Raw genomic sequence first — 15,311 nt, 5'->3', positions numbered from 1 at the left:
GTAGGCTGCAGTCCATGGGGTCGCGAAGAGTTGGACACGACTGAGCGACTTCACTTTCACTTTTCACTTTCATGCATTGGAGAAGGAAATGGCAACCCACTCCAGTGTTCTTGCCTGGAGAATCCCAGGGACGGGGGAGCCTTGTGGGCTACTGCCTATGGGGTCGCACAGAGTCAGACACGACTGAAGCGACTGAGCAGCAGCAGCAGCATGTGTAATCTGCTGATATTATTTTTCACTCAAGATCTTACTAATATAATTTACTGTGTTTTTATTTGTAACTGAATTCATTGTCTTACTTCAAGGAATATTCCATTGTGTGAATATGCTACAAATTATCCTTCCTCCTGTTCTTAGACAATTGAGTTGTTTCCATTTATGGTGTTCTGAACAAAGCTACCAAGAATGTTCTTTTTCTTGCTATCTGAGACATATTTGAAAGTTTCTGCAGAATATATACCAGGCTAATAAGTTATGCAAAATTTAAGCTTAAAAGATAATACCAATTTGTTTTCCAAAACTATGGCATCAACTTGCATTTCCATGAAAAATATATAAGAGCTTATGTTGATAAAGTCCTAACATTTGGTCCATGAGATTAATTGCTATCAGTTTAATGCCACATAATGTGAATGCTGTCTTACAGTGTGTGGTTTAATTCTCATGTCCCAGGTTACTAATGAATTTGTACATCTCTTTGTATATTTATTGGTCACATATGTTTCCTCTAACCTTTCAATTATAAAATTTTAGTATTAGTTTATACTAATGAATACTTGCTATATTTATATGCACAGTTGTTATGATATCTGGTTCAGAAAAATATGCAGTCATTAAAGTGAAATAAAGACCTATTTTAGTACATAAAATGGTGAGTAAATTTCTAGTACAAGAAATGAAATCAGAATGGCAAATTTAAAGAATAGGAAATAATTTTATTTTGAAAGTATTTTATGACTTTTTTTTCATAACTTGATGTTTATTTTTCTTTTGACAGAACGATTTCGAGACTTACTACTTCCTCCATCTAGTCAAGACTCCGAGATTCTGCCCTTCATTCAATCTAGAAATTATCCCAAGTAAGCAATAAGAGCTCCCTAGATATTGTGAAGGGAATGGGTATAATGATGGGCAAGCTTTGGGAGGGCAAAAACAAAATGTTTCCTTTTTTAGGATTTCTGGAAAAGCCTGAATAACCTAACCTAACTAACTAGGGCATTCTCCAGCACTGTCATGTCGCAGGCTCTTCACAGGGGGGTCAGAGAAAAAAGCTTGCTGCATGTGTATCCCAGCTGTGGTTGGGAGCTATTGCCAAGTGCAAGCCACAAGGTATCTGCATCGGTGTCTGGTTGTGTTTCTTTTTGCTTGATGCTGTATCAACAGTCAGATAGTTTGTGAATAATCCCTCATCTGGTTTCTGCATCAACAGAGTCAGATACTTTGTGGATAGTCCCTCATCGGTTTCCTATTTTCTATCCGTTAATGTAATGATTTATTTATATTTAATATGTGGTTTTTAAAATGAAACATACTAGATATGATTTTTAAAATTTTTATATATTCTTTGCCATCTTGGTAATTCTTTCTTAAATGGGCCAGACTTTTTCTTAATGTGCCTCATCTTCCCAGAGGATAAAGAAGTACCAGGTTTTTATTTTGTATCCTCCATAAAAGCTAATGTGTGCTGGCATCTTGATCCTTCTTGCAGAAGCTTGAAGTACCCTCTACTTTTTGAATAATCTGACTGACTGTCTTTACTAGCTAGTATGCAACAGGCTAAGGATCAATAAACTATTATCAGAACTAAAAAAAAGTCACCATAATTAAAGAACTAGAGCTTGGTTTACACGTATTTAATCAAACCTCATGATGATGCTAAGTGATTCATTCTTTGATCAGCTTGGCAGTTTATTCAAGAATTTACTGAACTTTACCTTTAGGATAATTTTTCCCCATTTACTTAGATATGATAATATTTACTTAATTCTGATCACAAAATAAATGTAGAATCTGAATTACCGGTTCTTTGTTTCAGATATTAATTCAGGTTTACTCTCTAGGAATAGTCTTCCAGTATCCTCCCAGTACACACAGGGGCATACATGTGTCTGGACAAGCCTTGCATGGGCACATTGCTCTTCATGTTCATGTTGGCAGGGAGCATGGAGGTGCCTGAAGAGGTCCATGCACGTCCATCCGTATTTTTGCCCACAGCTACTATTTGTGAAGACCAGTGATGCTTTTTTGCTGCCTCTTAGGCTTACTGTCTGCCTGATGCCATTGTTTAAAGAGGGGGCTCACAGTGATTTCTCAGCTGGTAGTCTGTCTGCAGCTGTTTCCCTAGGTGTCCTCAGCTATATCATTTTACATGTATCCCGCTTGTTCTTAGATTACTTTTCTGACAATGATATGATCCAGTCTACTGTTTAACAGACATCATGTGACAGTCCTTTATCAGTGTCTAACCCTTGGAGTAGATATTCTTTTTGATATCTGTAGACTAAAAGAATAAAAACCATCCATTGATGCCACACACACCATATTACGGCATTTAAGCGTGCAGAATCAAACAGATGGCTTTACCTGCTGACTTGGTGGCCTGGGTGACCTGATCCTCTGTGCCTCAGTTCCACCTGTGTGAAAGGAGGAAGATAATCATACTTACCATTCAAGGCTGGTACAAAGATCAAATGAAGTAATGAAAAAATACTTTGAACTGAGCTTGACACATAGTAAAAACTGAATTTTAGCTGCAGTAGTTTAAAATTGCATATAAAATTACCTAGATTTATATGTTTTCAAATACTGTAGGAAATAGTTCATTTGTTCATTTGTCTTGCAGGATAGCTTTGATGTCAAGATGCTTTCATCAACCCTACCTTGTTAATATTTAGAGAAGTGCAATTTGTTCAGGATTTCTAAATTACTGCTAGATGCTGATGTGAGGTACTGCTTCAGTTCAATTCAGTAGTTCAGTCATGTCCAACTCTTTGCTACCCCATGGACTGTAGCACGCCAGGCTTCCTGTCCATCACCAACTCCCAAGTCCTACTCAAACTGATGTCCATCAAGTTGGTAATGCCATCCAACAATCTCATCCTCTGCCGTCCCCTTCTCCTCCCGCCTTTAATCTTTCCCAATGTCAGGCTCTTTTCCAGTGAGTCAGCTCTTCACATCAGGTGGCCAAAGTATTGGAGTTTCAGCTTCAACATCAGTCCTTCCAATGAATATTCAGGACTGATTTCCTTTAGGATGAACTGGTTGGATCTCTTTGCAGTCCAAGGGATTCTCAAGAGTCTTCTCCAACACCACAGTTCAAAAACAACAGTTCTTCAGCGCTCAGCTTTTTTTATACTCCAACTCTCACATCCATACATGACTACTGGAAAAACCATAGCTTTGACTAAATTGCCTTTGTCAGCAAAGTAATGTCTCTGCTTTTTAATATGCTGTCTAATTTGGTCATAGCTTTTCTTCCAAGGAGAAAGCATCTTTTAGTTTCATGGCTGCAGTCACTATCTGCAGTGATTTTGGAGCCCAAAAAAATAAAGTCTGTCACTGTTTCCATTGTTTCCTCATCTATTTGCCATGAAGTGATGGGACTGGATGCCATGATCTTACTTTTCTGAAAGTTGAGTTTTAAGCCAACTTTTTCACTCTCCTCTTTCACTTCCATCAAGAGGCTGTTTAGTTCTTCTTTGCTTTCTGCCATAAGGGTAGTGTCATCTGCATATCTGAGGTTATTGATATTTCTCCTGGCAATCTTGATTCCAGCTTGTGCTTCATCCAGCCCAGCGCTTCTCATGATGTACTTTGCATATAAGTTAAATAAGCAGGATGACAATATACAGCCCTGACGTACTCCTTTCCAGATTTGGAACCAGTCTGTTGTTCCATGATCAGTTCTAACTGTTGCTTCTTGACCTGCATACAGATTTCTCAGGAGGCAGGTCAGGTGGTCTGGTATTCCCATCTCTTTCAGAATTTTCCACAGTTTGTTGTGATCCACACAGTCAAAGGCTTTGGAGTAGTTAATAAATCAGAAGTAGATGTTTTTCTGGAACGCTCTTGCTTTTTCTATGATCCAAAGGATGTTGGCAGTTTGATATCTGGTTCCCCTGCCTTTTCTAAATCCAGCTAGAACATCTGGAAGTTCACGGTTCATGTACTGTTGAAACTTGTCTTGAAGAATTTTGAGCATTACTTTACTAGCGTGTGAGATAAATGCAATTGTGTGGTAGTTTGAGCATTCTTTGGCATTGCCTTTCTTTGGGATTGGAATGAAAATTGACCTTTTCCAGTCCTGTGGCCACTGCTGATTCTTCCAGATTTGCTGGCATATTGAGCACAGCACTTTCACAGCATCATCTTTTAGGATTTGAAATAGCTCCAGTGGAATTCCATCACCTCCACTAGCTTTGTGGAGTAGCCATCATGGTCAACAATAGAGTCCAAAATGTAGTGCTTGGATGCAATCTCAAAAACAACAGAATGATCTCTGTTCATTTCCAAGGCAAAGCATTCAATATCACAGTGAAAGTAAAAGTGAAATTTGCTCACTTGTGTCCAACTCTTCGCGACCACATGGACTATACAGCCCATGGAATTCTCTAGGCCACAATACTGGAGTGGTAGCCTTTCCCTTCTCCAGGGAATCTTCCCAACAATATCACAGTAATCCAAGTCTATGCCCTGACAGTAATGCTGAAGAAGCTGAAATTGAACGGTTCTATGAAGACCTACAAGACCTTCTAGAATTAACACCCAAAAAAGGTGTCTTTTTCATTATAGGGGGCTGGAATGCAAGAGTAGTAAGTCAAGAGATACCTGGAGTAACAGGCAAATTTGTCCTTGGAATACAAAACGAAGCAGGTCAAAGGCTAACAGAGTTTTGCCAAGAAAACATGCTGGTCATAGTAAACACTCTCTTCCAACAACACAAGAGAAGACTCTTCACATGGACATCACCAGATGGTCAGTAGTGAAATCAGATTGATTATATTCTTTGCAGCCTAAGGTGGAGAAGCTCTATACAGTCAGCAAAAACAAGAACGGAAGCTGACTGTGGCTCAGATCATGAACTCCTTATTGCCAAATTCAGACTTAAATTGAAGAAAGTAGGGAAAACCAGTAGGCCATTCAGGTATAACCTAAATCAAATCCCTTCTGATTATACAGTGGAAGTGAGAAACAGATTTAAGGGACTAGATCTGATAGACAGAGTGCCTGAAGATCTATGGATGGAAGTTCATGACATTGTACAGGAGTCAGGGATCAAGACCATTCCCAAGAAAAAGAAATGCAAAAAGGAAAAATGGTTGTCTGAGGAGGCCTTACAAATAGCTGTGAAAAGAAGAGAAGCAAAAGCCAAGGGAGAAAAGGAAAGATATTCCCATTTGAATGCAGAGTTTCAAAGAATAGCAAAGAGCGATAAGAAAGCCTTCCTCAGAGGTCAGTGCAAAGAAATAGAGGAAAACAACAGAATGGGAAAGTCTAGAGGTCTCTTCAGGAAAATTAGAGATTCCAAGGGAATATTTCATACAAAGATGGGCACAGTAAAGGACAGAAATGGTATGGACCTAACAGAAGCAGAAGATATTAAGAAGAGGTGGCAAGAATACACAGAAGAACTATACAAAAAAGATCTTCACGACCCAGATAATCACAATGATGTGATCACTCGCCTAGAGCCAGACATCCTGGAATGCGAAGTCAGGTGGGCCTGAAGAAGCATCTCTACAAACAAAGCTAGTGGAAGTGATGGAATTCCAGTTGAGATATTGCTTAGGTGACCACTTAACATCTTTATGATCTTCTGTTTTCTGAACTATGAATGAAAACATGCTAATTAAAGGTTTCTGCGCCTGAATATTAATTATATAAAAATTCTGTATTAAATACCGTTCATTTATTTAAAGTTACAGAATATTAAGCATTTTAATCTTCCCATAGCTGATTAGATTTAATGTCTCCTTTGGCCAAATTCTAGCAGGTGCTGGAGGACACAGAAGGAATAATATGATTCAGTTTGTGCTGTCCTAGGGAGTGTAAAGATGGTCCAGACAAGGGTGTAGGAATGAAAACTCCAGACATGTGAACAACACCCATTTGAAGAAGGTTGGAGTGTGGACTTCCCTGGTGGTCCACTGGTTAAGAATTCACCTTTCAATGTGTGGGGGGGTGATGTTTGATCCCTGGTTGGGGAACTAAGATCCTACATGCCTCGTGGCCAAAAAACCAAAATGTAAAGCAGAAGCAAAATTGTAAGAAATTTAATACAGACTTTGTAAAAAGTAAAAAGAATGTTGGGGTAGACGATGAGAAAGTTGTGGTAAGAGCCAATTAGTAAATAGAAGTGAGCAGGGATTCTGTGTATGTCTAGGCCTAATTTAAACTAATTTTGCATTATTCATGGTTTTCAATACAGCATTTGTTCTCTCATTTATACTCACTTCAAATATTCTCTCATTATTCATTATTGAAGATAACTAAAATCAAGGAATTTGTAATTTTTTGTCAGAGAAAAAATTCTCGAATGCTGAAAGTTTAATCAAACCATTAGTATTTCTTGCTTTTATTCACAATGCAGTGTACCTATTTACAGTATGATTTTTTTTTTATTCTTTTACTGACTTATTGAATATAGACTGCATTAGTGAGAAATATGTTTTTTACAGAGGATAATGTAGCTGACTACTTTGAGTGAGACTCACTTTGCATTGGTTAATATAGACTGATAAAGGGACTGTGTAGTTTGGAATGGGGGGATAGATCTCTAGTGTCCCTGTAATTTAAACATCTTCTCAAGAGACACCTAATGGATAATAAAACATGGAAAAGGGTGTCCTTTATTTAGGAGAAAAAAAATCACAGGAAGAACTGACTAGTTCTTGAAATGTGTGTGCACATGTGTTTTCTAAGGAAAAGTCACTTAAAAAAAAAAGAAAAGTTACCTATGATGATGCTGGAGAACATTGTTCTAAAATATAACAATGCTAATTAATCTCATTCTTACACTCATGAACTTGAATTTGACCCATTGCCAAAGCTATACACATCCATTCCCTTCAGAATGTCAGAGAAGACATTGCACCATGAAAATTCTCAGAGCAGGATAGATGTGTCAGATGAAGATGAGTGACAAGAAGGGAATGAATGCATACTTACTACAAAATAAATGTTGATTCATAGCTTAGAGGAAAGAAATGAAGATAATGAAGCTTAAGTTTGGTTGCTCATCACTGTTATTAACTTTAAGGATCTAGGTTTATAATGTATTTAGAATAGAGAGTAGCTATAAATATTCTTATCCTTGAAAATACAGCTTGGGCATGTAGAATGGTTAAGAACATTAGGCATAGTTTTACTAGTAAATGGCCTGTAGCCATTTTGACAGTTAGGCTAGCAAAACATATTTCAATGGCTCTGAAAGTTTAATCATAATATATATAAAAATAAGGTGAAAATAGGAATTAAATGTTGCATATCTCTATTTGGTTCTCCTAAATATCAAATTCTCTGGAATGCTTAATGTCAGAAGTGCTTAAAGAGGGGAATATTATTAACGACAAAATTCAAAGCTCTTTCTTTTTGGCATGATTGCCACCAAAGGACAACCTTGATTATTTGGACAATGAAAGCAATCTCCTAACCCAATGTCATTTCCAATGGGCTGCTTATAAATGGCTTAAAATGGTGATACTGAGTAATAGAGCTAAATTGCAGAGCCTCAGATGACCTTTCTGGATGTCGTCTATTCTCTAAGTTGCCTTCCTTTTTCTTCCCAAAGAAAGTTTTGAGTTCCTCTTCTTCCAGAGACCCTCTCTCCCTCTTCAGTAATTTTTGTTCAGTCTGAACATCTGTCATATTTTTGTCACCTGACCTAAGTTATGCTCATTCATAATAAAAATAGCAACATCTAATACTTTCTACTTGCCAGGATTGTGTTATGTGTTTTATATGCACTATTTCATTTAATCTTTACCGTTCCCATATGAGTTAAGTAAGACCATTTCCCCAATTTTACAGATTTTACAGCTTAAAGGACTAAAATTTATAGGGGTTAAGTGATTTACCCAAAGTCACACAGCAGAACTGGATCTCAAACCCAGGTCTGTCTGGCCCCTAAATTATACCTAATTGTGTTATACTGCCTCTCATTATTCATCGGTTCATGTTTCCATTCTTCAGATATTCATTGAAAAATTATGTGCATCAGGAGCACTCAGAATTACTGAAAACACAAAAGTGATTAGGACGTAGTAAATAGTTTTGAGGAACCTGGAGTCCAGTGGGAGAAAAAGAGAATCAGAGTTTAATGGAGAAGTTAATGACAGCAATATGATAAGTCCTATACATGATAGAGAAGTACACCAAATTCAATGAGAGAAGAGAAGATAAAGTACCTTCCTGTCTAGAAATTCATGTAAAGCTTAATTTTCCCCTTGAGTGAAACCTTGAAAGTGCCAGGTGAACCAGGGGAAGAGGCTTTTTGGCTTGAACAAAGAGCATAACAGCATATGGAACCATGAAAGTGGGTGGTTCATTGAGAGATGATATTTCATATTCAATAGGGAGGTGATAAAGGATCAATGCTGTCATATAGTAATGGGGAAAAGCTGATAGGTGTCTGAGAATTGAGCAGCCACAGTCAGCAGAATGGGATACAAAGAAGAGGTGGGAAAAAGATGGAAAGGGTGAGGGAAGAAGGACTTCAAGGAAGGAATTCAAGCTTTTTCTCTTGCACCGCATCCTGTCTAACTGTCCGCTTGACTAACTACAAGTGGCAGGTCTCTCTGAGCATGACTTTCCCCCTCTTTCTCATACAATACTGTCACTGTAGTAAAAACTCTCTGTTTCTCCTTTACTCTCACACACAATACTTCTGACACCAGATGTGTGGGACTTTCTCTCACACCAACCAGTTCTTCCAGCCTGGTGCCTGGCAATTCAATTCATTTCTGACACTAACCAGAGTTGGTTGCAGAGCCCACAGATTAAGGGCTCAGTCCAGTAAGATTGCTCACCCCCATTTCAGATGCCAGTCACAAGTAATACGTCCCCAGGTTACTCACATCTTCTGCCCAAATTAGCTGTAAATCAGGGTTCCCATGACCCCCTCCTTGGGTTCTGTCCTTTGCTCACAGAACTCAGGGAAAGATGTATGGATTTATTGTGCAATAAAGGATATGAAAAAGCAGATGAACAGCCAGATGGAGATACACAGAGAGTGAATGAGGTCTGGGAGCATCCTGAGTATAGAGATTCTGCTGCCATTGAGTTGGGAGCATGGAGATGTGTTCACCAAGCTGGGCACTCTCTAAAGCCCTCCTTGTGGAGGTGTTGTCATGGAGGCACGATCAACTAGTAACTTCAGTCCCAGCTCCTCTCCCCTCTCCAGAGAATAGCGGGGTGGAGCTGGAAGTTTTAAGTTTCTAATCATGGCCTGGTGTTTCTGGTGACCAGCCACATCCTGGAGCCTACCGAGAGTTGTCTCCTTAGAACAAGAGACATTCCTAGAAGCAGGAAATAGAACCAGGACATAGGAACTCTGTGTCAGATGCACCTATCATTGAGGAAATCACAAAGGTCTTAGGAGCCCTGTGTAAGGAATTAAAGACTAGGTACTAGAATAAAAGATTCTCCTGGCACCCATAAGTACAAGAGTTTTAGGAGCTCTGTGTCAGGAACTAGGGTTGGATGGGTACATACTTATTAATATATAGATAGATTTATATAGAGATATTGATACAGACACTTAAGTACTTCCTTCTAATGTTGCTTCAAGGAGTGCACAGCACCTAGTGTAATTCTACTTTGTAAAACTTTGTAATTGTTTAATAAAATGACATAAAATACCTGACCTTTTGCAGATGTGAATTCCCATCACTATCCTCATTCCCAGCTCTAGTCTACCTTTTCCCAAATCTATGCCTCACCTCAGGGCAGAGGGGTGAGGTTCTACCCCGTGGTCTGCTTTATTGTTTTCATTCCAGTCTAGATCGTGCCAGAACTGACGTGGTCTGCCCAACAATGCTGGTTCTGGGTGATGAGAACTGTTTATAGAGTGATTAAAAAGGAAGAGCACATCATGTCTATTCGTAATATTCTTCATAGTATCCATAATATTAAAGGATTATTGTCTTTCATTTTCTCATCCTTAAACTTAGTTTTTTTCTTTTATATAGTAAATGATATTCCAACACCAGACTGGCAGGAGATGTAAAAAAAAAAAAAAAAAGATATTCTAGCTAGGGTGTAGAATGCAGCAATAAGGATTAATTCTTGAATATTTTCAAATCTAGGTAAGCATATTGTTGGCTATCCATAGATGGTAGATCCCAGCCCCTGGGCAGGGATTCACAAGTAAAAACACTGACATCAAGACTGCAAAATCACGTGGACCTCAAAAAAAAAAAAGTGAGGCACTGCTGCAGTTGTAAAGATTCCACTCAGACATTTGAAAAGTCAAGGAACTCTATTCATGCAAGACAAATGGACAAGGAATAAGGATGCCTCAGTGTTGAGTGAGAGGAACTCATTCTGGACTCCAGTCAGAACTAGTTCAAGGACGGAGCCAAGATGAGCTGTCACTGGAAGGTCAGACAGCTGAAATCTTAGAGCAGGCTGAGGAAGTCAACACTTTCTGGGAGATGAAGTACCCTGGAGTCTCCTTCTCGTGCTTGTGAGAGTTATTTGCTTTGTTTGTTCTGCCTCCTTCTGCGTTCTCAGCTGTCAGACATCTCCTCAGGCTTCAGTTGTTTTATTAGATTTTTGTTTGTTTTTAATAATTTGTGCATTTGTTTGTTTATCTGTGGTTGTGCTGGGCCTTCATTGCTGCTCTGGCTTTTCTCCAATTGTAGGAGCGGGGATTGTGCTCTCGTTGCGGTGCGCGGGTTCCTCACAGGGATGGTGTCTCATTGCTGAGCAGGGGCCCTGGAGCCTGGGCTGAGTGGTTGTGGTGTGCTGGCTCAGGGCCTAATTGCTTCACAGCAAATGGAATCTTCCCGGACCAGGGAGCAAACCCTTGTCTGCTGCATCTCCTGCATTGGCAGGCGGATTCTTTACCACTGCACCACCAGGGAAGCCCTGTTTGTGTTTTACAAAGAAATTGTCTATCAGTTAAGAGAGAAAGCAGTCTGAAGTTCTTTCTTTGTTAAAAAATCTTAGAATCCTATCTTAATACCCTTGGATAGAAACAACCTCCCTTTTGCATACAGTGAAAGTATCAGCTGCTCAGTCGTCTCCCACTCATTGCAACTCCAAGGATTGTAGCCCACCAGGCCCCTCTGTCCATGGATTCGCCAGGCAAGAATACTGGCGTAGTTTGCCATTCCCTTCTCCAGAGGATCTTCCCAACCCAAGAATCGAACCTGGGTCTCCTGCAGTGCAGGCAGATTCTTTACCATCTAAGCCAACAGGGAAGCCCTTTTTGCATAAGGTGCTGTATATGTAGCTCCTTAACAGTATTAACAGAGTTATCAGAGTTAAACCATGATTTTAGGACCAGTTTATGACCTATTCGTGTTGTTCAGTCTCTGAGTTGTGTCTGACTCTTTGTGACTCTACGGACTGCAGCAAGCCAGCATTCCCTGTCCCAAACTGGAGTTTGCTCAAATTCACGCCCGTTGACTCAGTGATGCTATCTAACCATCTCATCCTTTGCTGCCCACTTCTCCTTTTTTCCTTATGAACCTACAGTGTAAATGAATAGTTTAAAAGCAGTTAAAAATTAATCAATTCTTAATATTTATGGTCGTATAATTTTGATAATATGCTTTTTTAATGGGAATTTCTTGCCAAAGAATTTTTCTCCTTGGAGCCGTTAAATTAATTAATGTTTTCTGTTTGGAAAACCTTGCTTGTATAATTCAGAACTCCAAGAAACAGCTATCAATCAAAGCAGTTTTTCATGCTTTTATTTATGCATGAGATTGCATTAGTATTCATCACTCATTAATTACAGAGATTTCTTAGCCCTCTACTGGTGAAATTTCCTTCCTTAAGCTGTTCCTAATGTCTAAACAATGTGGGCTACCACCTCCTACCAAGCCTTCACTTAAATGTTAAGGGTCTGCCCAGGTCACCATATTTAAAATTCCCACCTGCACCAGCTCACTCTGTATCCTCCTTACCTGCTTTACTAGCACCATCAATGTAACATGTTCTATTGTTAGAAATACAGGTTCTCAGATTTCACCCCAGACTTATTGACCCAGGAAATATGGGCATGGAGTCCAGCACTCTGTTTTAGCAAGCTCTTCAAAAATTTCTGATGCAAACTAACATTTGAGGACCATTAGAGAAAGATAGAAAGGTTTCAAGGACTTTCTCAAGTTTTTTAACTCCCTCCCACTTCTTGTTGTTTTTATTGATACGATTACTTCCTGGGAATGAATGCTCTAAAAGGACACCTATCCTCTTCAGGGAAACGGTTAATCACATTCATCATTATCCCAGAAAAAAAAAAACTGTTATATGAGGGATGGCTCCAAACTCTTCCATCCTGCAAAGCAGGATTTTCCAGGAGTTCCTTGAAACAATGTGCCCTTTTCATATTTTGTTTTGCCTTTATGTTCCCTGGGTCAGGAAGATTCCCTGGAGAAGGGACTGGCAACCCAATCCAATATTCTTGCCTGGAGAATTCCATGGACTAAGGAGCCTGGTGGGCCACAGTCCAGGGGTTCTCAAAGAATCAAACACGACCAAGCGACTAACACTTTATGTCTTATCCCTAATCAAAATAATTTAAAATTGATTGTAATCATTAATATGCAATCATGAAGAAGATGAGCTTTGGAGTCAGTCTTACCAGAAATTTAATAATAATCTTTCTTCCTTTTTTTTGTTTAAAAATGTTATTAAGAAAAATATTGATAGATAATGTTTCAAGTTGCTAATTAAAACTTTTTATTCTATACTAGAGTATAGCAGATTAACAGTGCTGTGAGAATTTCAGGTGGCCAACAAAGGGACTCAGCTGTACATCTACAAACTCCCCTCCCATCCAGGCTGCCACATAACATTGAGTAGAGTTCTCAGTGCTACACAGTATGTCCTTGTAGGTTATTTATTTTAAATATAGCAGTGTGTACACATCCATCCCAAGCTCCCTAATTATCCCTTAGCCTCAGCAACCACATGTTCATTCTCTAAGTCTTGATTCTGTTTGAGTTTTGTAAATAAGTTCATTTGTATCATTTCTTTTTTAGATTCCACATATAAGGGATTCCACATATAAGGGATGATATTTCCCCTTCTCTATCTGACTTATTTCACTCAGTATGACAATCTCTAGGTCGATTCACATTGCTGCAAATAGCATTATTCAGTTTCTTTTTAATGGCTGTGCGAGAGGGCATCAGAGGGCAGACACACTAAAACTACAATTACAGAAAACTAGCTAATCTGATCACACGGACCACAGCCTTGTCTATCTCAATGAAACTAAGTCATGCCGTGTGGGGCCACCCAAGATGGATGGGTCATGGTGGAGAGGTCTGACAGATTGTGGTCCACTGGAGAAGGGCATGGCAAACCACTTCAGTATTCTTGCCTTGAGAACCCCATGAACAGTATGAAAAGGCAAAAGGATAGGACACTGAAAGATGAACTCCCCAGGTCAGTAGGTGCCCAATATGCTAATGGAGATCAGTGGAGAAATAACTCCAGAAAGAATGATGGGATGGAGCCAAAGCAAAAACGATACCCAATTGTGGATGTGACAGGTGATAGACGCAAAGTCCGATGCTGTAAAGAGCAATATTGCATAGGAACCTGGAATGTTAGGTCCATGAATCAAGGCAAACTGGAAGTGGTCAAATAGGAGATGGCAAGAGCGAACGTCGACATTCTAGGAATCAGCGAACTAAGATGGATTGGAATGGGTGAATTTAACTCAGATGACCATTATATCTACTACTGTGGGCAAGAATCCCTTGGAAGAAATGGAGTAGCCATCATGGTCAACAGAAGAGTCCAAAATGCAGTACTTGGATGCAATCTCAAAAACGACAGAATGATCTCTGTTCATTTCCAAGGCAAACCATTCAATATCACGATAATCCAAGTCTATGCCCTGACCAGTAATGCCGAAGAAGCTGAAGTTGAATGGTTCTATGAAGACCTACAAGACCTTCTAGAACTAACACCCAAAAAAGATGTCCTTTTCATTATACGGGACTGGAATGCAAAAGTAGGAAGTCAAGAAACACCTGGCGTAACAGGCAAGTTTGGCCTTGGAGTACAGAATGAAGCAGGACAAAGGCTAATAGAGTTTTGCCACGAGAATGCACTGGTAATAGCAAACACCCTAGTCCAACAACACAAGAGAAGACTCTACACGTGGACATCACCAGATGGTCAACACAGAAATCAGATTGATTATATTCTTTGCAGCCAAAAATGGAGAAGCTCTATACAGTCAGCAAAAACAAGACCAGGAGCAGACTGTGGCTCAGATCATGAACTGCTTATTGCCAAATTCAGACTTAAATTGAAGAAAGTAGGGAAAACCACTAGACCATTCAGGTATGACCTAGATCAAATCCCTTATGAGTATACAGTGGAAGTGACCAATAGATTTAAGGGACTAGACCTGATAGACAGAGTGCCTGATGAACTATGGACAGAGGTTCGTGACATTGTACAGGAGACAGGGACCAAGACCGTCCCCATGGAAAAGAAATGCAAAGCAGCAAAATGGCTGTCTGAGGAGGCCTTACAGATAGGTGGGAAGAGAAGAGAAGCGAAAAGCAAAGGAGAAAAGGAAAGATATTCCCATCTCAATGCAGAGTTCCAAAGAATAGCAAGGAGAGATAAGAAAGCCTTCCTCAGGGATCAGTACAAAGAAATAGAGGAAAACAACAGATTGGGAAAGACTAGAGATCTCTTCAAGAAAATTAGAGATACCAAAGGAACATTTCATGCAAAGATGGGCTCGATAAAGGACAGAAATGGTATGGACCTAACAGAAGCAGAAGATATTAAGAAGAGATGTCAAGACTACACAGAAGAACTGTACAAAAAAGATCTTCATGACCCAGATAATCACGATGGTGTGATCACTCACCTAGAGCCAGACATCCTGGAATCTGAAGTCAAGTGGGCCTTAGAAAGCATCACTACGAACAAAGCTAGTGGAGGTGATGGAATTCCAGTTGAGCTATTTCAAATCCTCAAAGGTGATGCTGTGAAAGCGCTGCACTCGATATGCCAGCAAATGTGGAAAACTCAGCAGTGGCCACAGGACTGGAAAAGGTCAGTTTTCATTCCAATCCCAAAGAAAGGCAATGCCAAAGAATGCTCAAACT

At 39.5% G+C, this 15,311-nt stretch overlaps 1 protein-coding gene across 3 annotated transcripts in view; it reads left to right on the top strand.

The window, feature by feature from the left end:
- The window catches only part of NOX4 (NADPH oxidase 4), a 184,812-nt gene that overhangs the window by 133,974 nt on the left and 35,527 nt on the right, over window positions 1-15,311 (top strand). For all 3 annotated transcript variants that reach the window (XR_014066487.1, XM_081533349.1, XM_081533348.1), the window contains exon 13: window positions 998-1,079. Coding sequence is in view for 2 of the 3 variants with exons in the window: in XM_081533349.1 (XP_081389475.1) it covers window positions 998-1,079 (82 nt within the window). In the remaining variant the exon portion in view is untranslated. The remainder of the gene's footprint in view (window positions 1-997; window positions 1,080-15,311) is intronic.

The sequence above is a fragment of the Giraffa tippelskirchi genome, chromosome 10, assembly GCF_054371585.1.
Source record: "Giraffa tippelskirchi isolate mGirTip1 chromosome 10, T2T-mGirTip1v1.2.pri, whole genome shotgun sequence".
NCBI classification, from domain to species: domain Eukaryota; kingdom Metazoa; phylum Chordata; class Mammalia; order Artiodactyla; family Giraffidae; genus Giraffa; species Giraffa tippelskirchi.
This window is presented reverse-complemented; position numbering and strand designations above follow the sequence as displayed.